Source organism: Globicephala melas, chromosome 2 (genome assembly GCF_963455315.2).
Source record: "Globicephala melas chromosome 2, mGloMel1.2, whole genome shotgun sequence".
Classification (NCBI taxonomy): domain Eukaryota; kingdom Metazoa; phylum Chordata; class Mammalia; order Artiodactyla; family Delphinidae; genus Globicephala; species Globicephala melas.
In genome coordinates, this window is record NC_083315.2 from 127912794 (window position 1) to 127940375 (window position 27582).

Genomic DNA, 27582 nt, shown 5'->3' on the forward strand with positions numbered 1-27582 from the left:
AAAGTTGCTTCTTAGCTAACCTCTGTTTTCAAAATGCATGTTTTAGGTAGAAGTGTTCTAAATACAAATTATCATATTTTGACAAAAGAATGGCCATCTATCTAAAGATAGTGAACTATTTAAAGATAGTGTATATAGGTGTTTTAAAAGCCTCCTCTCCACAAGAACCTCTCCTCTCCCCACAAGAATCCACAGAACACACACACACACACACACACACACACACACACACACACACACACGAGAGAGGGGGAGAGAGAGAGAGTGGTGAGAGGGAGAGAGGGAGAGAGGGGTGGGGGGTCAGGCTTTCACTGTAGTGAAACAAGAAATATCCATAATGCAAACTAAGAAGTGTCCCTGTTTAAGGTAAGAAAATGTGAGCCAAGGATTTTATATCCAGCAAAACTGACTTTCACTTATAAAGGGCACAAACTGTTATCAGCGTGTAAGAACACAAAGAATGTTGTTTCCATTAGCCCTTAATTAGAAATCTACTGAAGAATGAGCTTCAGTTAAGCAAAGATGACATAACTTCACCAAAGGAGAAATAATCATATACTATGTGCCTCCTAATAAAAGAACACTCTGCTTCCTATAGTCTTGCCAAAAAAATAAAACCAGAGTCAGATCAAGCCTCTGCATCCAGCTGCCAATTTGCAGGAAATCCAGAGGACAAAAGAACATGTTGAACTGCCCCGTGAATATGCAGTCAGCAAGGTCCAGACTGTGGGAATCCTTACATGTCAAATTCCCAGGTTCTTCAACAGATAAACTGTAAAGGGAAAAAAGGGATGAAAAAGGAACCTATAGCTTAAAAGAGATAATAAATTTTAATGGGGAAGACTAAAAGCTTCAATTAGAAACCCAAAGATGTAAACTCTTAGAATATTTAAAGATAGCTAATTTCATTAAATATTCTTACTTTTTCTCAACTTCCTATGTTTTTACAGAAACTAAAATTTGAAGTATAACTTAATCTAACTTATAAAAGAGTGCTTTAATGCCTCAGATTGTAAACTATATGTTTTATACTTAACTTTGAGGCAGTGCAGCAGGGATTTTGAATAAGTCCCCAGTTTAAATGCCAACTCTTCCACTCTGGCTGTGTGGCTTTGGGCATATTAATGTCAGGTGAGGGTGGAGGTGATCTTTATATATCTCTTTTAAGGTGAATAATAAATTATAACCTCTCTTGGGGCTGTTGCAGGAGTGCATGAAATACCATGTATATAATTCTGGTATTGTGGTTGGCTTATAATAGGCACTCAATAAATGAAAGCTACTCTTACTTTGGTTTCAGTAGGTATGGGGTGGGACCCAAGAATTCTGTACTTTTAGAAGCCTCTTGAATGATTCTAATGATTACTCTAATTTGGGAAACAGTTCCTGATAAAATCCTTCTGGATGTGAACAAATATTCAGCTTCAAGAATGTTTATCAATGTATTGCTTAGAATAATAGAAAAACTGGAAGACATCTAGGAGAATGGCAAAATAAACTATGGCCTATCCGTGTACGAAAATATTATGTGGCCACTGAAATCAAAATCAAATAGCTAACGTAGCATTAGGTGCCTGGCGCTGTTCAAAATGCCTTATATATATTATCTCATTTAGTATTCCTGTGAGACATGTTCCATTATTATTTCTGTTTGACAGATGAAGAAACTAAAAATGTATATGATATTACAAATAACAAATTGTGAAGCTGAAATATTTCTAAACTATTAATAATAAAAACATTTTTATAATAAAAAGTTTTGCCCTTGTTAGAGGAAAGACTGAATTAGCTTTCCAACAGAAAATATTTCAAAACTATCATATGAAGAAGTGATCAAAGCATTTGCAGCTGAAAACTTGGGGAAAAAAAGTATTACAGAGGTATCTTACTCTAAATAAATATTAACTTTTAAGCCCATTTTTGTACCTTTTTCCTATTGAGCCCTCCCCCGACCCAGATTGTATAACCTTCAGGGCCCCACAAAACCTGGATTCTCACCCCTCTGCCTACCAGATATGCATAATGAGAGCCCCTGCAGAAGAGGGTAGAACAAATGTAATAGAGGAAAAATATTTAGATGAAAGGAGAAAACTTTCCTCAAATAAAACTTGAATCTTCATAAAAAGCTTCCTGAAAACTGACAGACATGCCCCAAACTGGCTGAATGGCACTATGTAACTTTAATAATCAGTTTGGGAGCAGGTTTCTGTTCACATTCAGTGCAAACAGGGAGGATGATCTCAGAGCGGGGAGATTGCTCAGAAACAACTTTCTGAGGTTTTATGTTTGCTTATTAATTCCATTATGTGGAGAAGAACACTATTCAAATGACAATAATATCTAATATATTTCAATAAAAAACAGAGGGAGGAAATTTAGAGTTCCTTTAACAATCTTTTCTTCTTATTGTTTCTTAGAGTCTGATATTTCTTGTTCGAGACTGGAGTTTCCCATACGAATTTTCGTATGGAGCTGACGGTGGCTCCAAATTCTTGGAAAAACGCCTCAAGGTTTGTTAACTATTTAGGTGCATGAAATTTCGCTAATAGTAACCTAAAGTATTTTTGAATGATTTGCTGAATAGATACTCAGTGGCCACAATCTCATTTGACCTTCATAGTATCTCTATGAACAAACTAAGATTGATACTTAAAATAATGTCAGAGTTACAACTGTAAACATTATCAATAATTATGATACAGAAAAAGTTCTTTTGTAAATATCTATAAAACCATGATTTATTCCTAAAGATAAAACTTTTAATTTGAAGAATTAAATCTGTTCAAGACTGACAGTACAAATATATGGATTCGTGTTTTAGTAGAGGTTTAAGGTCAATTTAACAGAAATATTTAATTTTTGAAATCCCCAAAGTCAATCTTAGGACATTTTGCTAGTAGTTCACAGAAGGTGATATTAGGAGGCTTTCCACTTGCTGTGTCATGATAGTTCAATAGTGAGTGAATTATTTACACTGAACGGATATCTCCCCAAATACCTACTGAGTAATCAGAAAAAAAAAAATGGAGATTAAAAAATCTACCTCGATAATCAGAATCTCTAAGCTTACCTTTTTAAGTTATGGTTACTTTTAGGGTAGTTTGTACTGTTAAATGTCAAATACATGTGAAAAAAGGGGGCAGTTTAGCTTTTAAGTAAACATCCAACTATCCAGATGCCTTTCTAGAATTTAAATGTATACCTACCAGGTGACAAGAGGCTGTCTTGAGCACCTCCTGAAAAGAAGGTAGGAATATCTTATGATCTACTCATGTCTCTTGTGAGTACTTTGATTTAAAATTTGAATTTGTAGGAACTAGCTAGAGTAAAACCCCACTGATTTATACTAAAAAATGGGAAGGCCCATCTAAGTTAGCGTAAGAGTAGACATTTGTTAATTGTAATAATAATGCCATATGTATGCTATACTTAGATATGGCCATGTGGCAAATTCACCCCAAACTTTTCCTTATTTAGTATCAGCCCTGTCATGTCATTTTTTTTTTATCATTGTGACCAGACAGACACAGCAAATATAAATGCCACAGAATTCTTTTGGAGTTCAATTTGTGTTGAAAGTAGTTTAAACTTCAGAATATTTACTGCAGGTCTCGGGGAACCAGCATGAAGAACTACAGAATGTTAGAAAACACATCCATTCCTGTTTCACCAAAATTTCCTGTTTTCTGCTACCTCATCCTGGCTTAAAAGTAGCTACCAATCCAAACTTTGATGGAAAACTGAAAGGTTTGTCTGTCTTTTAATGTATTTGTTTATGTCACTTAGTCTGATTACAAAAATGTCATTTTATCCGTTGGGTTTATGGCTGCTAGTTTCGTTTATCCACTGATGTGAGGCTGATGATTGGAAATTTTCAGGAGGATTGGGAATCCCGGGCTCAGGCTAGAGTACCTCCTTGGTGAACTATGGGATTCTATAGGTACTGAATACATACACTGAGAAAATAGGCTAAATCCTGCATTCACCTGGGAGGCAGTAACCCTCGCCCTTTCTCCTAGGTTCCTGCTCACCTCTGTATTGAGAAATGCTCCTTAATATCTTCCTTTTTAATTTTCCTTATTTACATGAAATAGGAAAATAGATGCCTATATTATTGGAATGTTTGTGTTAAGTTATATAATTAGAGATAGAAATATTGCATAGTACTGAAGTGAAGCTCTTTAAAACTGCTGCTAAAGAATTTAATTATACATCATTAAAAACTTCAGTAATAATGAAATCCTCTTCTGGATGAGGACCAGTTTCTTAAAAAACCAAAAGCACCAGAGTGTTTTTCAAACTAACAGCATGTAATTATCTCTTAAACAGAGGCATGACTAATGTTTAAAGATTCCAAAGCAACTCAAATTGTTAAAAAAAAAAACGGGGGCGGGGGTGGGCAGTGGGAGGTGGAGGCAGGGGTCTGCAGAAGCAGAAGCTAATCTTGCCTAATAATCACCAGGTCTTTAGATATTTGCTTTGCAGTTGATACAAGGTGGTACAAAGACATTTCTGACTTTTTTACTTGTAAGCCTAGCATTGAGTACACCACTGAGTTTGGACATTTGCTTAATTTACTGTGGCCTTTCTGCATTGTGCCAGGGGTGATGAGACAGTGACATAACAAGCTTTGAAGCACAGTTGTTCTCAAAGGGCTTTGAAATTACTTTTAAAAAGGACAACATAACATTGTGTCCAGTTTTATGCAACTGGCAAGTTTGAAAAGCAAACCTATTGTTTTCCCCATGTATCCATGGCGTTTATTCTCAGATACCTTATATTTCACTATGGCAGCTAATATCATAAATAGAACCCCCAATTTCTCGATCATCAGCATTGTTTTTATACATGTTTTAAATTGTCTCTTCTTTATACAACACAACAGACAGCTGTAGGCACATATTAATGCATGGATTCCAGGATCCTACAATTTCACTGTCACTTACGAATTCCAACCCGCTAGTGAGCACACAGACCTCTTGATACTGTGCAATTACCTAATGGCTTCAATGTGTTTTGAATAAGTTACATAAAGAGAGGGCTCCCACAAGGCCTTTCTTTCTTCTCTGGGGGTTGGAGAGCCATAAACAGGCAGAGCAGGGGCAGGCCTTCAACAACAGTCCTTTACTGGGACAAAAAAGTACTCTGCCTTGTTTCATTCCTGTAGTACACAGCTACAGTTCTTAAATTAATGGATACAGTTTGCAATGAAAGAACTCAGGGAGAGAGTTTAAGACAAATCATGCAGATATAAATTGTACTTTTTAATAGATTTGTTCTCCATCAAATTTTACTCACATGTCTAAACATATATTGACTCATACAGTTGGTTTACAGTTATCCGTACGTTGCGAGTTTACCAAAGTGGCTAGCCCGAGAGAAAGAGAAATGAAAGGCAGCTTTAGTTGCCCATCAAATTTCCATTTTAATTGAGGCTTTATAGGACTGCTGCTAAATCCTTCTGTGTGCCCAAATGTTCTGCTTTGCCTCAGTGTTTCTTTGGGCAGTTTTGAAAGTCTGCTATCTACATTATTTTTCCATCCTGAATCTTATAATGTGGTGTTATTTCTATCCAGGATGTCTTGTCTGCTGGCCATGCTGTTCTCCAGAGGGCTGGCATCTGAGTGGTTGCCTCTGGGGAAGAAATGTCTTTGAACAAACAATTGTGCAAAAATTCTTTGATGATAGTTTCTCACATACTCTTTCAGCACACTTGTAGAAATAGACTATGGCTAATGCTATCTTCAGAACACATTTTTAATCCAAATGTATGCTGTGACACTGGTTACTTTGATGATAATTAACACAGTTGTTGGTGCATTAGATACACAGGTTGTATCTTATTCCATTAACAATTTTATAAGGAAATTTGTGGGGGGAGTGGAATTTAAGTACATGTTTTGAAGGTGATTTTAAAGTGGTTTTATAAGGAGAAATCTTTTTGTTTTATACAGAAATTCAGGAAGAATTCATATATTCTAGATATATAGTAATATTCTACTAATGTTGAAAAAAAGCATAAAATCATATAGCAAAAAAGAAAACTGTTAGCATCAGTGAATACGAATACATTGTAGGCAACAAAACACAACAAAGGAACATAGTAACATAATACAAATACCAGTATTTCAGTGAAAATTGGTAACTAAAAGCAAACCACAATAATAAATACATTTGAATAAACCTATACTAATACAAAGCACAATTATCAGTAAAAATTGGTACAGTGCAAACAGAAAAATAAATTTGAATAAACTCCTGTCCAAGTCCTCATGAAATATGGACACAAATTTCAAAGCTGTACAAAACATGAAGCAAAAAAGTTGGAAGAATTTCCAGTGGCATGCTCATACATGTCATAAAAGCAGTAAGCAAGAGAAGAGAACCATAAATTCTTATGTAAACTAGTATTTCAGTGTATGTTGGGGTCATAATAACAAGCAGGGAACACGCAAACACAACCATAAGGTTTGAATCTTTATCCTTAAGACCTCAGAAATCACCAATCCCAAAGCCTGAAAACTCAGTGACTCTGCTGAAATTCAGATTTAAAAAATTATAGGCAGTTACTGCATTTTCTTAGATACCAAGTCTCTGGACATATCTTGCTTCTTGTGTAGTTTTCTATATGTTTTGAAATAATGATTTAAAAAATTATTGCTAAAAAAAAATTATTGCTGTGTTCAAAAGACTTCTCTGAAGATCTGTTTTCTGTATTACTGTGCTAAATCTGTAATGTTAAGTTTGAACCTAATGCTATAAAATGGGTTATGGGCAATCAATTGTACCAAATAACTCAGACTACCTCTGATCCACTAGCTATGAGGCCTCCATTGCCTTTTTCAATGTTTGGGTTTTTTTGGGGTTTTTTTTTGGCGGTATGCGGGCCTCTCACTGTTGTGGCCTCTCCCGTGGCAGAGCACAGGCTCCGGACGCGAAGGCTCAGCGGCCATGGCTCACGGGCCCAGCACCTCCGCGGCATGTGGGATCCTCCCGGACCGGGGCACGAACCCATGTCCCCTGCATCGGCAGGCGGACTCTCAACCACTGCGCCACCAGGGAAACCCAGCCTTTTTCAATGTTATTTTGTGTTGCTGTGTTTCACTACTAGAGGCAGCAGCAGCATCACTATCTTTTGGAACTTGAGTCGTAGTAACCACACCTTACCCACTTCTATACACTTGTCCTACGGTGGGCACACTAAATACAGAACAACTTTTGGATACATTTTCTGGAGGGAATACATCTTATAAAGCAGTAAATATCCACCCTTTCCCCCCTTTATGACCCTATATATATAAAACCATGAACCGTGAACAGGACTTAAAGGCATCAGAATACATGAACTGGTTATGTGAATGGGGTGTAAAACATTTGTATAGCATTTAATATCAAGAAAGCTATTTTATAGGTGGAAGACAAGATAAATAAGTAATTGGAGTGAAGATAAGAAAGATCAGCCATAGGAGTTTGGGCGAGGAGTATCGTTCACCCTGAGAAAAGTGGGTTTCGGGAGTAATTTAGATGATGGGAAAGTAAGTAATAGCTTTATCACTGCGGAAGAAACAGAGGAAATCAAAGGATGTTTTATTTTATGGCATGGAGGACTGGATAGGATTTTTAAAATAATGATGAATTTGCTTTTACTTGTAGAAATAGATGAAGAATTCATCAAAAACTTGAAAATACTCATTCCTTGGCTACTTAGTCCTGAGAGCCTAGACATTAAAGAGATCAATGGGAACAAAATCACCTGCCGAGGTCTGGTGGAGTACTTCAAGGTATCACTCTCATTTCTAGAGAAGTTGTGAGTACTTAGATTTGACATGTTTGGGAATGCGGTTCCTGTTTTAAACAACAAAAAATTATAGACTTTGTAATATAGGGGCAAAGGCATGAGGAATATACAGAAATGATTTTTAAAAAGGTTAGACTCCCAAGAGGAGCTTGCTTTCTGAAATTATTTTTTGAGAAAACTCCTTGAGGTAACTTTACTATCGCCTTTCATCTTGAGGGAAATATATTTTGAAACATAAATGTATCCTGGAGTTGGAAAAGTCTATCTCTTTTTGGAGGAGGAGGTGTTTCCCAGGGTTCATACCACTTAGTCTTCAGTCATGACCTATACTGAATTTCACCTTCATTCTGAAGATTTTCCCTAACAGGCTATACTTTGCCTTCCTCCTGGAGAAAATTCTTCCACACTTCCTGCTCTCTGCACCAAGGGCCAATGTGAAGTGGAACTATTTTAATTTGCATTTACCTATTTACCTCAGGGAGCCCCAAATACAACACTTTTTTTTGTAACCAACGCACATATGTAGTAGATTTCGGTTACCAATATAATTTTTAGATTGATGCTCCAAGGACTAAAATATCAATTTTTAAAATCCACGTTTTGTCATTTAAAATGTGGTTGTATGTCTCCTGTGTGATTATTTACCTTCACCACTTTCAGCAATAAATGACATGTTATTTATCTAAAATTTGAATTCTTGCTGTGCATAAAACACTGTGGAGGAGCTTAGAATTTAGTAGGAGACTCAGGGCCCATAAAGCTTGTGGCAGCAGCAGGTACAAATTCCTGTGAGTAACTGAAAAAGAAATGTTACTCCTAGCAGAGGGATCTGAGAAAGTTTTAAAGGAGGTGGTATCGAGTTAAGCCTTTAAGAAGGGTGGGATTGGCAAGTGGAGATGTGTGAAGAGGACCTTTCAGAAAAGGGAACAAGAATTAAGAAAGAGGGAATTAAAGTATGAGAAAGAGATAACAGTTCCTGAAACTATCAAGACCTTATTTTTTTTTTTGAACCGTCAAGACCTTAGACCTTAGAATACAATTTAACAGGCTTAGAGAAATATTGAACGCAATTACTTGAACATGAGTCTTTTTTTTTCTTTTTCTCTTTTTTTTTTTTTAGGCTTATATAAAGATCTATCAAGGTGAAGAATTACCACATCCCAAATCCATGTTACAGGTATTTATTCATCAGGAGGCTTGACATTCTAAAACATACTGTCACTAGAGCTAAGCTAACGATATGCTCCAATCTGGCTGTTGGAAATCACCAAATAAAAATAGTAGATGGAATGACTTATTGGAAGATTATTTTTCTAGTAACTACCCATTTGTGTGTTCATCTAAACATTTTCACATACACATATAGCAGCCTCACTTAGCATGCTGAGATACAAGAGTCTGCATTGTCTTTGTACTAAATTTGTTTAGAGAAGACTCAGACTGTGGTTTAGATTCACACATGTAACAAGAAGTAGAAAAGCAGGTTTTAAACAAGTGGCCTCTATACTTAGAAAAGGAAAAACTCACTTTTTCCATACTTATTTCTTAAATTTCTTAAGTTCTTGATGGTTTCTTTTTGTTATCAGTGATACATTGTTCTATCAGTAATCCTTAAAGTTGACATATTTTTATATATATTAGTATATATAAAATGTACTATATATTATTTCCCATGTATTTGTATTTATAGATCCCCCCCATATTTGGTGAAAGGCTTAATAATATTTATAAAGAGGAATAATCTTCTAAATGAAAATTCATTTTAGAACTATGGTTTATTGAGTAAACTATATTTTATGCATTTTGAAGTTTTAATTTTACTAATTTTAAAAGATGTAGTAGAAATATTTCAACACTTTTCAAATTATGTGATGACCTTGAGTTCTTGCATATTTCTTGCACATAATGCTCATATATGAAAACTGCCTGTGGAAGTTTAATAAAATATGAATTCCATTTTACATCATATTTTGTACTTTGTCCAAAGGCCACAGCAGAAGCTAACAATTTAGCAGCCGTGGCAACTGCCAAGGATACATACAATAAAAAAATGGAAGAGGTAAGAATTAAATAGTATTTTAAATGTTTTAATTAATTAATTGATTGATTTTTGGCTGCATTGGGTCTTCGTTGCTGTGTGTGAGCTTTCTCTAGTTGCGTCAAGTGGGGGCTGCTCTTCGTTCTGGTGTGCAGGTTTCTCACTGCGGTGGCTTCTCCTGTTGCAGAGCAGGGGCTCTAGGCGCGCGGGCTTCAGTAGTTGTGGCTCGCGGGCTCTAGAGCACAAGCTCAGTAGTTGTGGTGCACGGGCTTAGTTGCTCCACAGCATGTGGGATCTTCCCGGACCAGGGCTCGAACCCATGTCCCCTGCATCCCCTGCATTGGCAGGCGGATTCTTAACCACTGCGCCACCAGGGAAGTCCCTTAAATGATGTTTCAAATAAAATCAGTATTTCTTCCATGAGCTCATTCTTTTTTCTTCCAAGTTACCCTGTATACACATGCAGAAGTGGCTTTGACTTATTCTTTCTCAAACTGTGTGTATCACATTTTTATGGTATTCCTAAAATATTTTAAAAACAAATCAAGAAGAGAACATGATGTGTGCACAATTTAAATGTATTTTAAATGAATTATCTCTTTATAACACACACATTTTGCGGGGGTGGAGGGGTACAGATTTTCCCACTATTTATAAGATCTAGTGGCTAAAATAACATATGCTACCCTCTCCACTATACCTCCCTACATTCCACAGTCCAATTTCTATCTTAAATATAAAAACCTGTTAGAAAAAAATAAACTGCAAGGACCAATATTTCTAAGTACTATATTTCCTCTTTTTAACATTCTGAATTAGGAGGCATCTAATGATTATGGTATCTACTAATGTGATGAGTTTTCTTTCCACTGAAAATGTTATAAAATCACAATTGCATCCAAAATTGATAGAGTCTTAGAATCAAGAGAAATATAGTATATGGAATGGTGTTTACAACATAATTAAAGGGGAAGTGGAATGAGAGTCTCCTTTATATAATTAAATCACAAATAACTGAAGTGAATGGTATGGGTAACAGAGATTTCCCATGTAACTTTTGAAAAAAAAAGTTGAAAATTTGGTCCAAGAACATTTAATATGCTTCCATTTAGTCTCTTGAAGAAAATACCGAATGGGCTCCAAACAAAAATCAGTGAAACTGCTGAAGGAAATGTTTTTCACAGTTTTACTTTAGGGCTTTATAGCATTGCTCATTGTTTTAAATTAAACTTCATTTGGTCAAAATTAGTTCAGTGTAGTTAGAATAAATTTCCTACAGGAACTTGACTGTAAGTAGTTTTCTTAAATTTGGATTCATTCTATGAATGAACTGAGTTTGCAGTTCACCTCCACATCTTGAGGAAATTGGATTAAGTCATGGATATTCCTTCCCATGTCGAAAAGAGAATACAAATTAAGAAAGGCTTTATATAAGTCACCTATGAAGTACCAGTCCCACTTATAATCCCGCCTGATAGAAATGGAGTATGGAAAGATGTGGGCTGACAAAACGTAATGCAGGCTCCTTCGGATTAGTAATGTGTTCTAACAAATTCAACTAGCTAAGTGCAAAATTGTGATACAGTTGCTAGTTGTACTGTGCACTGCGTGAATACTTCTCTATCCGATACAGATCTGTGGTGGTGACAAACCATTTCTGGCCCCTAATGACCTGCAGACGAAACATCTGGAACTTAAGGAAGAATCTGTGAAGCTATTCCGAGGGGTGAAGAAGATGGGTGGGGAGGAATTTAGCCGGCGTTACCTGCAACAGTTGGAGAGTGAAATAGATGAACTTTACATCCAGTACATCAAGCACAATGACAGCAAAAATATCTTCCATGCAGCTCGTACCCCAGCCACACTGTTTGTTGTCATCTTTATCACATATGTGATTGCTGGTGTGACTGGATTCATTGGTTTGGACATCATAGCTAGCCTATGCAATATGATAATGGGACTGACGCTTATTACTCTGTGCACCTGGGCATACATCCGGTACTCTGGAGAATACCGAGAGCTGGGTGCTGTAATAGACCAAGTGGCTGCAGCCTTGTGGGACCAGGTAGGAACACTTAATTCTCTTCAACTAAATGCAGCACACATTTGAATGCTATCTATGTTCCAGACACTATGTTAGATGTTGTAAATATACAGGAGAACAGGAGACTTGGGCCCCAGTCTTCAAGAACTTTAGAATCTGTCAAGATGGCCAGATACAAACAGCTAACTATAATATAACATGTAAAGTCCTACACAACTGTTTTCCAGTCAACATTTCAATATTTTTCAAACATACGTGGATTAGGTAGTGTTTTCACTTTTTCTTATCCTAAAAGTTAAAGCTGTTAAGTGAGAAAACACAATCAAGTTTTTATTTAGCTGATTGTGATTCGATTATGTGTTCATTACTTCATACTTACAACCTATCATTTGACTAGCACTGGCTTTGTTAGGAGCACATATAAACCACCATCTGAAGTCATAGCACTGTCTTTTAGTAAAACCCCTAAACACAGCATCTGATCACTTCACATTGTCTCTATTTGAACTTTACATTTGTACCAGGCCCTGGCATGAGTCCAGGTCAACCTCTGGATCAGCTGCTTAGGGATCAGTTGTCCTCTATGGTCCACTTAACCAACCCAGGGTCACCATGGTCCACTGTTCAAATAATTGAATATGGATAGGGGAGACAATTATAAACACACCTAGAATAATCATCAACTCACTATGTCATTCTGGAAGTGTCTTCAGTTAAATTTAGGGGAATTTAGTGAAGCTAAAGTTGAGATTCTTCATAAAAGTTTGGAGTTAAGAATATTTATGGTCTCCAGGTAGCAAGTAATAGCTACAGTTCTCCCAGCATTAAGAGTGTAATTATACATACTCTTTAAAAAGAGAATTGTAACTGATGGATTTGCCGTGTGTCTTTGAAGAATCTAGTTGAGATAAATAAATGGTAACACTACGGGAAAAGAATGAATTAAAATTGGATCCTCTGAGCCACTGCCTCAACTAGCCCTTCAACCTCAAAAGATGAAGAGAGGCTATTTGAGGTAAATCCCAAAGCCCACCTAGAATATGATGCTGAAACCTGTGATGAATATAGAATTGGGTTCTTCAAAAGATTCACATTAAATATGTAATCTAAACTGAAAAACTCTGCAGGGTTATTTGTTCTTAAATGCTCACAAATTACTACTGTAAACAAAGTTGATTATCATAATGCTATTAATGAAGCAGGATATATACTTTTCTTTTCTCCCTTTTAAACTGCCTTTGCCACAGGGAAGTACAAATGAGGTAAGTTAAATTTCTTCTTAAATTAAGAGCATGTATTTATAAACATTATGATATTCTTATTTTATAAACCAAGTAGCCATTAAAGGATATCTCAATGTACATTAAAAAATCTTTGGTGACTACAGCTCCTATGTTCTTCTAGCATTTACAATTTTAATTGTGATTTTTGGCAATGGTTTTAAAATACTTAACTTATTCTGGACATGATATATGATTTTATCTGCATATGAAACATAAGAATTGATTATCATGAATATTTTATGTTTTGTTTCCTGAATGTTTACAAAATTTCAAAATTCTTAAGCTCCAACATTGGGCATTTTGCTCTACTGCAGAGTGAAACAAGTACAGTTATGAATCTTCAGGAAACTTAACTACTGGAGAGTAAACGGAGCTACAATCTTTAGAAGTTGTTTTTAACTTTGGCTTCTGAGTTACCTATACCACTTTAAGGTTTCAGACCAGTATGCAGTGTAACTTTCCTGTAAATTAGTGTTCACTTCTCCCACTGCACATGTACAAAACTCCATATCTGAAGAAAAATCTAAGCTTCTAAGAAGGAATCACTTGTTACATAAGAAAAATTATCTCTGTGGAATCATTTAGGTCATTATCTTCAGGAAGCAAAACTGATCTTCAACAACTACAGAGATAGCACATAATTCCTCAGTTTCTGCTGTTATATATAACTAGATTATGTCCTCCAATCAAATACCAAGGATACATGTAATATTTACAAGTCACAAGGAATTATTTCATGTAAGATTCAGTAAAATAAATTCACTAAAAAGGTAAAAACAAATTTCAACTTTGTAAATCAAGTCTTAAGAAAAATATCTAAGCTTTTAAGAGAACATGGATTAAACTGAATGTGTTAGAATCATAATACAGTAGAACTAAGGTTGCACCAATATGCATTCATAGAATTGATGATAGTACAATTCAGACTTAAGAAAATCAAAAGAAAGTAGCCGTGCAGACTCAAAAACATAAAAATGAATGGAATTTCCTGGGGATTGATTACTATTTAAGGATATCAGGCTTTTATCCAACTTCTAAAAATATTCAGACTTTTTACAGACTTCAGAATTACATCAGATAAACTGGCCTTAACTGAGTGCTCATTATGTGAAAGTTAGAGGAGGTAATGAATCTTAGACACTAGCTGAGGGGAAAGAAAAGAACATAAAAATATTTATGGACACATAAAGCAATAAATTCCTGTGATTCAAACACTCTTAAACAGACAATGACAGAGGTAGTTTTAATGAAGACTCTGACGTAATGTTTCTGAATAACGTTTTGTAAGATATGAACTTACATATGGAATGGAAACAATGGCAAGAGAGCATGTTTGAGAGAGCCCAGTGTGGCAGGGGAGAGGGTAACACACCTGCTTATCTGCATGACCATAGCAGGAAATCATGGAGAATAAAAGTGGTCCCTTTTTGAAAAACCTATCAGGAAGCTCCAATAGCAAGTGGTCTACCTATGTATAATAAAGTAGCTATTGGCAGTCAGAAGTTATGAGCTCCTATAATTCCTCTAAAACTAATAATATTCACAGTATGAGTTTTCAACACACCCCTGGGGCACAGTGGTTAGGAAGCTCTGCTCCAAAAGGTGTGAAAGGTAAAAGAAAATGCAGTCTGAGGATAGAACATTTACCATGAAGATCGACCCACACATTGGACAGCTGAAAATACTTTTGTGTTCTAAGATAATAGCTATTAATGTATATCTCATACAGATTAATGATATAAGGATTCCAAATTTAGCATGCTAAATTTGATATCATACCATAAACTAATTACACTAAGAAGGAAAAAAGTTATATCTGTGTATTTATACAATGTTTTATAATCTTGATTCTTTTATTTCTAGGCTTTATACAAGCTTTATAGTGCAGCAGCAACCCACAGACATCTGTATCATCAAGCTTTTCCTGCACCAAAGTCAGAATCTACTGAACAATCAGAAAAGAAGAAAATTTAATCCAAAATTTCAAAAATACAGGTGTGCATGACCAAATTGTCAGTTAAATATTGTTTTCCATCTCCATGCAAACATTCAAAGTGCTTCCATCAGAACAGGGTAAAATACCAAGCACCTCTGAAGATTGCAAAATGGTTTAGTTCCTTTATTTCAGTGTTTAATAAGCAGATGTATGTATGCATGGTTTTATTTTGTTAACATGTACAGTTTCCTGATTTTGTCTTCAAATATGCTGTTATAATTTAAAGAATTTGTCTATTTATGATAACAGTACATGTGTTCTGCTTGAATTTACTAAATTCTACTACCGGGTTATAGTTAAACCATGTAGTAATATTACTCCACATTTGGATATGCTCATTTAATTTCTACAGAAGAATTTTTAAATTATTTCACATAGCCATTTGTTAAAACATAGCATCATAACTCAATAGGCTTGATTCAATCTATACCATCTTACATATACCATTAGTTCTTATTATAAAAGACATATAAGAGAGCTTTTCAGTTGCTTTATCAAAAACTATATATTGCTTTTCTATCATGATTTAATATAGAATATAAACCTCTTGATCAAAAATGCACAAAAAATCACTTTGTATATGTATTTGAGTTTCACTGCATTGTATATTTTTTCATTTGGTACACAAAGAAATGTATTCATCATAGGTTTATTCTTTTAACATGTGAACTATTATTAAAGTTTACTCTGGTTCCCAATATTAAAAACAACTGAATTTGGAAATGTTTGGGAGGTGATGATATAGAATGATGAAGATTTCTATCTCTTTTTTTAAATTCAAAATGCATTTTCTTTCATGTTGACACCATTACAAATTTAGGTTTCCATTTTAAGGAATGTACACTAAGCCCTTTTAGGTATCTTCCAATTCTTTTAAACCAGTGATTCTATATTGTTTTTATAATTACTAAAATCTGTAGTGGAATTTCATTGAGCTTACTTTCTAGAGGAAAAAAAAGTGTGGTAATGAAAAAAAAAGTAATGCCTCTTATCTGGGAGCTCTAAAACAGAGTAATTTCTAACTTTCTTAGAAATGGCTAAGCCTTAATTAAATAAAATGGTAATATTTAGTAAGGAGTAAAAAATGATTAAAACAGAAGAGTGTGTGAGAGTTCATAAGATATTTAAGCTCACATCTTAGGAAAGTCTGATCACATGCCCTGCAAAATAACTTTTCCCACTGATAACATTCCAACTAGTCTATTTTCATTTTGGAATACCCCTTTCATTATACTGCTTCCTTTGCCTATGGGCCTCTGAATGGAAAAATCGAATACATATAAGTGCTATGCATAAAACATGGACTCAAACGCAACACATTTAGTTTCCACAAAAATATATTTAATAAGCTTGTTATATAAAATCAAACATTTAACATTTTCAACATTTTATCAATAATTCAGATTCACTGATATCTAACTGGGAGTGCTTTATATTTTGGAAGATTACCTAAACTAAAAATTTATTTACATATTTACAACACATGTAAATATAACTGAAGAGCTATTTCAACAAGTTTTGAAATTCACAGAATTCTAGAGATTTATAGGCTAGACGTGCCATAAATTTGCCTGCAATCAAACGTACTGTGCTAATTATGAACAATGTCTTAGTAACTATTAAACCAAAGGAAAAAAAAACTGGGAGAGAAATACTGGGTTTTAAAGTTCTGTGACAAACTCTTAGAAGATAAAAGATATGTAGAATCAATTTAATGACCAAGATTTCTTAATGAATCCCTGATTGTCATTTTTGGCAGTTCAACCCAGTCTGTTGGGATGGCAACGTGCTATGCTGTTGAAAAGCCTCCACTGTCTCATCAGCACCATGTTACTAAATGCCATAAAAGCCCTGGTCCAAAGTAAGGAAGTACTGTAATGTTAGCAACTCTTGAGTGCTGTGCACACTTTTCCCACACAGGCCTTATACCTAAATTTATTCCTGAAACATTATAGACCCTTCACCCTTTCATACCAAAAAATACTTTCTCAACATGTTTTAAAAGGGTTCTTTACATTCGGGGGAGGGGGAGGGAAGGTGACTCCATACGTTACATATAAAAATTTATCACAATAAAGGTCCCAAATCCCATTTTATGTTTTGCACTATACAATGGTAATATTTAAACCATCCAATTCCAGACAATATTCCACACTAAAGCAGTAAACATTTTTTTAAATACTGCATAGGTTATCTCTCTCGTTCTCTGTTTTTTGAAGAAAGGTACTGCTACTGTGAGAGTTTACCAACTGATCATTTCCTATTTAATATCTGGTTAAATGACATTTCTTGTTGCATTTGTCTCCATCGAGAATATTCAAAGCAGTTTCCAAATATACAGCATTTAGAAGTGTCTGCCATGTTGGCTCTTAAAATGATACACTCATTTTTTTTCTCAATAAAAGAATATTTTTAATAACAAAATACATGTAAAATTAGAATTTTATAATTTCAAAAAAAGTAAGCTGCCTTTATTAACCAAAGTACTTGTTTGCAGTTTTTTTTTAATCTGTGAAAATATTTTAAAGCCCTTATAATAAAACTTAAATTTTATTTTTAAAAAATTAACTTAAAAATTCTTGCCATGTTGCTGGGCATACCACTGCTGTCTCTGCTTGCGATTTTCCAACTCCGTGAGAAGAGCCTGTCTGTAGGCTTCATACATTTTAACAATCTGTTCCAGTTCTTTCATGAAAAGCAACTTTAGCATTCCCTGGTATGTATCCAGGTCAGCCAGCTGGAAGAGTTCCCACTTCAGAATGTGGTCATATCTGTTTTAAAACACAATCAGACATATGTTCACAACATATTCATAAATATGTATTTATAACAATAAACTGTTCTATTTTTATAAATTTCAATTTTATTATAACTAAACGATAAATTTCAATTTAAAATAACTGAGTTTTTAACTGCTAGTTAAATACACTATTTTTTAGGGAGAGGAGAAAACTACTAATATTACTTCATTTCAATCTAAGTTTAAAAATACCCATTTCCATTCATCTTATGTATCAGTTATTCTAATATTAATACTAGATAATAATGAAGATTTCAAACCACTGTGGTTCTATAATTTCTGAAGAACATATTCCATGCTACTCATAAGTTCATCCAAAGTTAATTGTCAGGAAGGTAAGAATACTTTAGACCACATTGTTCCTGCAATGAATAATATAGAAAAATAGGCAAGATCATCTGTGTCATTAGTGTTGATAAAGCTTTTTGAGGCATACTGTTTACTACAGTAAACAAGGAACTAAACAGGTAGAGGAAAAGGAACCATCATTTGTGGGCTGAATAATCCTGAGGTTGAGTATACAATATTACAAACAAACAACAAAAAATACAGAAAAACTCAAGCAGAAAGGAAAGAATAAGCTGTTTTCAAAATGACAGAATAAACAGACTGTAGAAGACTGCACCATGTGGGGCCGGACTCACATAAGTTTTTATTTATATACAGTTCAGAAGGTGTTTAGTCCTTCTTCAATGCTAAGTAGATCACATACTGAGATGAAGTATACAACAAACTACTAAAGCAGTAATTTACACTTTGAATTGAAAGAGACCTGAAGACAGCGCTCTACTCCAATCTTCTCATTTTATAGATGAAACCTAAAGAGGCTATATACATATCTCTTGCAAAATTGTTTAGTGATTAAAAGATCAGAAAGGCAGAGAACTATATGGACTAAGGCACATCACAGTAATAGTTTTGAATGATAATACCTACTAAGACTAGAGAAAAAACTTGAACAAGTTTTTATAGAGCAAGGCATATACCTATATTAAAGTTATACTTCTCAAATCATATTGCACAACAGACATAATAGGAAGAACTTTAGTTGTAAATTCTAATAAATTTATTCTTAATAATCATTTATAACATTTCCTACCCATTTCCTACCCATTTCCTTTGTTTGGTAATTCATTTACCATCTTATTCCAAGGGGATCACGTAATATTTTTTAAAAAAGGGAAACAGTAAACAAATACAGAGCAGCCAGTATGAGCTACAGACTGTGCTTGGTATGTTGACATACATTTCTGAACAACCTGGTTATGTGTTCCAGGAATACCAAAAGCACAGCACAGTACACAAAAATCACAAGGTAAACGTATTTTGTTGGATCCCAAATTTACTAATTTACTTACTGAGCACTGCAAATTTACTAAAAGATATACTTGGCAGAAAGCTTTATATTCTCTTTAGTGGGAAACTCCAACTATTTGCCAACATATATTGGAGAAATACTACAAGAAATACTCAATGAGCCTCCATGAAGAAACAACTGCAAGGTATTTCCTAGAACCTCTGCCATTCATGTACCTTAAGATTTTATTTGTTTGAAACAAATTCATAACTCCTAACAAAAAACCTTAATCTTCCCAAGTCTGAATTCCATTGCTAAGGGGCATTTCAGCAATGTCTACTGATTCAAGATACATAAATTTATGCCAGGTGAACTGTAAGGACGTTAAAGCTCATTTATCATCTGGGACATTCTAGCAAGGAAAAGAAGGGAGAAGAATATGGTAATATTGATAAATATCAAACTTGTTTGTAACACATGAATATCATTCTGTATAAGCATTCAAGTTTTTTTAAAAAAGGAAAAAGAAAAAAGCTTCAGACAATTTTGACTTCCCAATCACAGCATTTAGCATCAAGAATAGAATTGTGTATAGAAGCAAGAAAATCAGAATATTTAGTGAAAATACTTTGGGAAGAAGAAAAAGTACTCTAAGGAAAACCACAGATGAGAAAAGTATGCAATGTGTCAATTTCCATTCCAAATCCTTGCCCCTGCTGTTTCTATATAGTGACTTCCCTTCTGCTTATGCCTGCCATTTACTTTTCTTAAGAAAAGTATGTAATTCCCATTCTTTTCTTAAGGAGCCAAATAATCTGCTTCAGTTTAACTTCTTAGCCACTACACTCTAAATATACAGGTAAATCATTCAGAAAATAGGCTGTTTACTCCAGTATCCTTTTCTCATAGCATCTCTCTTGCTATATTTTTCCTACAGCAGTATTCTATTCAAACAGTACTTATAAATAACCCATATAAGCAAACAACAATTGCTGTAATGCTACCAAAAAACCTTGTTCACACTCCAGTGGATGCTGCCTTCAGGAGCCAAAAGTACTGCTATTCCAGCCCTGGGTATTGTAATGTAGCCCAAGTTCCCTGTGCCTGTCTTATGTAACAGTATGCCCATTCTTCCTTTCCTCCTACACCCAGAAGTGAGTCAGCAGTGATACTGCAGGATCACAGACACAGGGATAAAATAGAGTCTGTGCCACAATGCTGTTGGGGACTGGTGTTGGGGAATGGGGCGGGCATGAGGAATAATGGAAAGTAAACATGTTCCTGATGGTCTTTTTCCCGTTAAAGATTAAATCTTTTAATTTTATCCTATAGTTCAGCTTGCTTACAGGTGCATGATACGTTACAGACTTTTGAGAGAAAACTTAGAAACATACCTTTACTAAAATTAACAAATAATTTAGAACATCTATTCTAAGTCAGTTCTGGAAGTATATGCAAAAATTATTTTGGTAAGTTACTGCTAGAGATAGAAATAAAGCATTTTAGAAAGCTAGATAATGTCAATTGTTTGTTAAACAAAAGGAAGAAAGAAGCTAATTTTTTGGATAAGTAATTGATTCTCCATTATCTAATTCATGGATAACAACTCACCTTCTGTTGATAGAACAGTATTAACCATTTCCAATCCTCTTTAGAGACAAAAATTTAGTATCAACTAAAAGGTAGACCTAGACCTCTTGTTTTAAGCAGTAAAGAAGTACTTGCTCTCTTTTCTCACTGGCCCATTCTGGGAAGAGTTCTGATCTATTTGAAAAAAACTTAAGTTGCTAGTTTCCTAAAGTTCTATAGTTAGTCACAGAGCCAGAGTTGAAAGGGACTGTAATCTTTAGGAGTCTGTTTCTTTTCATCAGAAGCAAAGAATTCCATTTAAGTACCATCTTTTTCCCCCAAGAAGGAAAGCTTTTTATGTTATTTCTAACAACAGCTATAGAGTAGAAATAACATAAAGAAGAAAGAATAACCCTACTCAATCTTATCAACTCCCAGAAATAACAAAGGTTAACAGTTAGGCACATATTCTTCCAGACTTAAGGAAATATAAATACATGCACATATTACATATGACTTAGGATCAGCATATGAACAAAGGCCACAGAGAGCAGTAGATCAAGTGGTATCAAGAGTGAAAGAAGAGAGGGAAAAAGGGAAGAAAAGTCCATCTGCTATCATTCCTCATCCTATTCCTACAGTATATGGATATTATCAGATAAAGAGGTTTCTGTAGGTTAGTTAAGACACCAAGCCATGCTTAATTTTATGGATGAATGTCTACGTAATTTCAAATAAACTAAAATCAAACTTCTGACAAGCACTGTTTATACTCTGTATAATAATATCTATAATTAAAACCTTTTTAAAAATTACACTGACAAGGCTTAAATTTGACTTAGGAAAAAAAAAACTGATGATTTTAGACTACAACCCTCATAATATCATCTTGTCTCTCTGCATCAGGCCACACAGATCAACAGCCATGAATTTATAGACTGAAAAGATCAGAGGGAATGTAAGGGAATGTTATGTTGGCCAAGAATTAACAAATAGTTCATAGTAAATGACCAGTGACTTTATAAGATTTAATTATTTTATTCGAAATTCATTGTACAATCATCTTAAACTTTCTAAAAACTCTTCTTTGGGCTATCTTGTGCTGATAGTTTTGGTTTTTGAAATACAAATGGAATATTAAGAGTAAGGCTGCAAAATGTCACCTTATATAATTGTTAACAGTACTGTACATGCAATTATTATGTGTAAAATACGTAGCAAAGTACCAGGAATTTAAATAGATACTCAGTAAGTGATAATTATTATTAAATAAGAAGTAGTAATGACAAAAGTTAAGAGTATGAACTTTGAAGTTAGAAAGGTTTGAAATCTACCACTTAATATTTGTGTGATCTTAGCAGAGTTTTTTTCAGCTGTAAAATAGGTTTTGGGAAGATTATATGAGATAACATATGTAAAAACTTAGCACAGTATGGTACAAGAAGCACTGGATTATCAATAACTATTTACTTTCAGACATCCCCTTTTCTGAAATCATAGCACTTTGTATATACCACTGTCACTGATCCTTACCACACTGGATTATCGATCTGAGTACCTACTTCTGTTTTCCCAGAAGAGAGACGCTCTTTGAGGCAAATATTTCATTTATTCATGACTATATTCCAAGAACAGTGCCTACTATGGCACCCAACAAATATCCTCAATGAGCCTAGCAAACTCATAGCCATCTTTAAAAACTAGTGCATGGAGTTTCCTTTTGGTGCAGCTTTCCTTGCTCACTCATAATAGTAAGAAACCATTGTTAAGGGCTTACTCAAGTCAGCCACTGTGCCATTTGATTTAAAATGCATGATCAGGGACTTCCCTGGTGGTCCAGTGGCTGGGACTCCATGCTCCCAATGCAGGGGGCCCGGGTTCAATCCCTGGTCAGGGAACTAGATCCCGCATGCATGCTGCAACTAGAGTCTGCATGCCACAACTAAGACCCAGTGCAGCTAAAAATAAATAAATATTTAAGAAAAAAAAGCATGATCACTTTTAAGCCTCACCACACCAAGTAAAGTAGACAAGATTATTATCCCCTGTATTTCAGTAGAGGAAAAACACTTAGAACTAAGTTCAATAACTTGCCCAAGGTCATTCGGTAAGTAGGTGATGGAGACAGAAATCACGCTTTCCTTCCAGACAGTTTCCTTCCTGAGTGATCTTAACCACTATTCTATACCTTTACCCACAATAATAACAGTAACCATTTACTAAGCTCTCTCAATGTGCAAGACACTGTGATACATATTTTAGATGCATTATTTTATTGAATACTCAATAACCTTAAGAGAAGGTACTATTACTATCTCCAATTTACAGAAAACAAAACTTAGTTAAGCACCCTTCCCAGGGTAACAAAGCTATCAGTGAACACAGATCACCTCCTCCCAGAACTTGAGCCACCACACATACTATTTCCTCAACACCTTGTGTCCCGCTTTGATTCACCTATGTACCTAGGACTTACCTGGTTCCTTCCTTTTATCACAGGTATTGCATCACTTATTTACAAGTTATTCTACCCCTATGAGAATGTAAGCTTTTTATTGCATCCCTGTAATAGCCTAGGTCTGCACACAATAGAAAGTGAAGATTCAATAAATATTTGTAAAACTTCTATTTCTAATCAATGACTTTTCAACTTTATAAGCTGTGATATCCCTTCTTTAAATAACAATGGGCTTTTAAATAATATTTTTTAAAAAATGGTGCTGTATGCTTTAAGCAGCCCAGAGACTCCATTCAGGCTTCTACTCACCACTCAACAAAAATTTGTGCTGTAAATTCACTTACTTCACAGGGGCTCGAGCATAAACCTGAAGCCAATCAGGAATTTCTGCAGTATGATAAGGATTTGCAGGTACCAGAAGGGACTGATTTCTTTCAGTTTGCTGTGGCTGGTATGTGACAGGAGGAGGTTGATCATACCGAGGTACACTAAGAAGAAACAATCAATGTTCATTAGGATAAAGGCCCTAAATAAAACATGAAATACAAGAATAATATTTAAGTGTTTTTCAATGTGCCTCTTGCCCAAACTTCTACCACCTAAAAAACATAAGGATCTGGCTTTTTTTTAAACCATACTATAGGGGAAGTAAAATGCACCTTCTCTTGGAAACTTGTATGTCACTAGTGATGGATATAAAACTAAGCTAAATCTTTACATATTTTTAAGAGATTTCATCTGGCTGATATTTATTCTTTTCAAGGGCAACTTTAAAGAAGTTTATTAAAAAAGTCAGAGCTAAGTTATAATCTTTATAGAGGCTTAAAACTAGAATCAAATTTTAGTAATAACTAGTAATTAGCTATAAATTTATACTGGAAAAGTTGATAATTTTTCTCAAAATAAGAATGGATATTTTCTTTCTCCTTTAGGCTGAAAAGGGGGTTTGGAACAGGTACTACAGTAGGAGTGAGTACTGTGCTTGAAATATCCACATAACTATACTATTTCCTTTCTACTTTTACCACCTTAAGAGAGCATATGGGAGTTAGGGTTGATTAGAACCTGTTTTTAGAACCTGTTTTAAGTCAGAGACTTAAAAAAAAAAAAAAAAGACCATGCTTTTAATTAGTTCTAACAGCCTATAAGTTGGGGGAGGGGGGAAGGAAAGAACAGCAAGGTGGGGTAAGGGCTCTTAATGGGAAGATGCTAAGGAAAGCACTGACCCACTTGAAGGTTAAAGACTGAATTCCAGGAGACCATAATGGCCTATTCCAGACTTGGAGATAAAACTGGAAGAGCCTGCCTCCAAACATAAAGGTTTATGTGTGTATCAGGAAAGATCATTCCAATACTAAACCAGGACTCAAGTAACTGTTGGATTAGACTGTAGTTAACAATTTAAAGATCAATGTGCAAATGGCACTGAATTTTATCTTCAACTCTTCTTTCATAAGTAGGTGCAAAGTGAAATATTCCTTGATAGCACAACTGGGAGGTGGGAAAGAACTGAGGCTTCGAAGTCAGATACACCCTGGGAGGTGTGCGGGTTAACCTCAGTTTGGCCAATTACAAGTTGCACGAATGTAAGCGAAACTGCTTCACTTCTCTAAACCTTAGCCTTTTATTTGTAAAACCAGAATAAATTCATACCAAAAATGACTCTTCTAAGGATTAAATGACCTAATATATGTCAAGAGTTCTGTATAAGGATTAGCATAATACAGACAACCAAATAGATGCTAATACTACCTATCTGAGCTTAAGGAAGGTGTTTATTCTCTCCTGCTTCAAGTCTACAGAGTTGCTAAGAGAAGCAAATTAACTAATTGTGAAAATGCTTTGTAAACTATAAAATTCTATAATAATATTCAATATAAAATTAATGATGATAAACAGAAAACTAGGCTCAATATACTCTCAAATCTGGTTATATGGACCAGAAAGCCTCTGAGATCCAGTGACAGCAAACTGTAACCACGTTTTGTTGGGGGTTTTTAGGGTTTTGTGAGGTTTTTTGCATTTCTATCATTTATTCATTCAACAAAACATCTACCTGTGTGTGTGTCTCTGTGTTTGGTGCCGGGGACACAGCAGGAATACGTGGAACTCATCCCTGCCCTTGGGTAAGGGTTGTGATCAGGTGGGAGGGAGGCTACAAATTACCCCTATGTCACAGGCCGGCAAATTGAAGCCAGGGAGAGCAGCAGCTTGCCTGAGATGGTAAGGAGAGCAGGCAAAGGGGCCAGAGCCCAACACAGGCAGAGAGGCTGACTTGGTTCTTTTGAAGGGATGACAACCTCACTTGCTCAATAAACACTGAGTGCCACTAAATGGAATCACTGGAAGAAAACTGTTTTTCAAACTTGAATTAAAAATCCAAATATGTAAAATGATTAAAACAGCACAATAATGACAAAGCTTAGTTTTCTGGGTGATAATATTAAAATGTAGGGACTTCACTGGTGTTGCAGTGGTTAAGTCCGCCTGCCAATGCAGGGGACATGGATTCGAGCCCTGGTCCGGGAAGATCCCACATGCCATGGAGCAACTAAGCCTGTGCGCCACAACTACTGAGCCCGCGTGCCTAAAGCCCGTGCTCCACAACAAGAGAAGCCACCACAATGAGAAGCCCGCACAGTGCAATGAAGAGTAGCCCCCGCTCACTGCAAATAGAGGAAGCCCACGCACAGCAACGAAGACCCAATGCAGCCAAAAATAAATAAATAAAATAATCTTCACTTTCTTGTGTGGCAACAGTTAAAAAACATAAAATATCTGTAAATTGAATAAAATCAGCAAAACATAATTCAAAATATATTCTGACACATTAGAAGGTAGATGTGTATTTTTTATAGAAATTTAAATGTAAAGAGGCAGATATTCTATTTATTTACTTTAATTTCTGGGTATCTTTAACAAAAGCATTCTGGCATATTAAAGCAGAATCTGATCATAAGAATATTGATCCTGTTTTTCAGGTTTGTTTAAAAGTTGTTTTTTAATTATTAAAGTCATTCATTACTAAATGTAAGTCCAGGGGAAAAAATCTCATAAGCTGTGAAAAATAAAGTTTTCAAATCAAACTTCAGGACATCTTTCTCTTTGATGAAAATATGAGTTCAAAATCTAACATTAGACAATTTCAAAACAAAGAGTTAAGATAAAGTTGATAGTCTACCTCGGAGCACAGGGATGCCTATATTGAGCCTTTTTATTTGTGTGATCTACATAATAGGTTCCAAATTCTGATGACTCAACTCGCTCCCATCCTGGAGGAAGTCCTTCTCGCTCAAGAGGATGGCTCCAATGAGTTGTATTTGTGTTGTGATCTATGTAATATTTCCTCCCTCTCATTGTCCAGTCCACAGACCAGCCAGGAGGAAGGGGTAAATCTTCAGAACCATGGTTAGTTAAATTTCCTAAAGATGTAGCAGCAACTCTCCCAATACCTGAGAAGAAAGAGAAAAAGAGAAGAAATAGGACAATTATTCATAGCCAAAAAATATGCCATATGAAAAACACTTACAAAATTAACTATCCCAATCGTACTCTTCCTGTTAAAAAAATCATGATTTTACTGTTGCAAATAAAATTTTTCATAAAACTAGCCAGTGTTACTATTATTTAATTACAAAAGAAGAGAGAAACTAGGCTCCCTCTTTGAAATCAGGCTTTTTTGGTTGATGCTTCCATCACCAGGCCATACAAATATTTAACTACTAACAAAGCTAATAAGTAAATATTATACGTATACTGCTAAAGAAAAAGTGAGGAACAGAAAAATTCACCTCATTCAAGATTTAAGATTTGACATTTCATCTAAAACAGCAAAAATGAACTTATAAAACTATTCCCAGTTTGTAATTTCTTAAAAATAACCTGGCTGTACCATAAAACTATTAAGTAAGTTTACCAAGATAACACAGTATAAGGTCAACATACAAAAATCAATTTAATATCTCTATACTAACAACAATTAAAAATAAGTTATACCACTTAGCTCCCAAAAATTAAATATTTACACATCAATCTAACAAAAAAATTGTGAGATCTGTATGCTGACAACTACAAAACAATGACGAAAGAAATGAAATGGGTGTGGTCAAGATGGTGGAGTAAGAAGACCCTGAGCTTGCTTCTTCCCTTGGGCGCACCAAAATTACAACTATTTACAGAGGAACTATTGATGAGAAAGACTAGAAACCAGCAGAAAAGATCTTCTACAACTAAAAATACAAAGAAGGAACCACAACAAGACTTACAGGAAAGGTGTATGGTCAAGAACCTTACCCCCAC

At 35.0% G+C, this 27582-nt stretch overlaps 2 protein-coding genes across 2 annotated transcripts in view; one reads left to right on the forward strand and one right to left on the reverse strand.

The window, feature by feature from the left end:
• Positions 1–15886, forward strand: part of ATL1 (atlastin GTPase 1) — a 77869-nt gene extending 61983 nt beyond the window's left edge. The window contains 8 exon segments of the mRNA XM_060294791.1: positions 2418–2510; positions 3609–3747; positions 7654–7781; positions 8919–8975; positions 9786–9857; positions 11470–11901; positions 13128–13142; positions 15027–15886. Coding sequence (XP_060150774.1) covers positions 2418–2510; positions 3609–3747; positions 7654–7781; positions 8919–8975; positions 9786–9857; positions 11470–11901; positions 13128–13142; positions 15027–15137 — 1047 coding nt within the window. The 3' untranslated portion in view covers positions 15138–15886.
• SAV1 (salvador family WW domain containing protein 1) overlaps positions 15031–27582 on the reverse strand; it is a 30394-nt gene continuing 17842 nt past the window's right edge. Inside the window, exons 3-5 of the mRNA XM_030854931.3 lie at positions 26465–26735; positions 23628–23771; positions 15031–17930 (exon numbers count right to left, since the gene is read on the reverse strand). Coding sequence (XP_030710791.2) covers positions 17729–17930; positions 23628–23771; positions 26465–26735 — 617 coding nt within the window. The 3' untranslated portion in view covers positions 15031–17728. The remainder of the gene's footprint in view (positions 17931–23627; positions 23772–26464; positions 26736–27582) is intronic.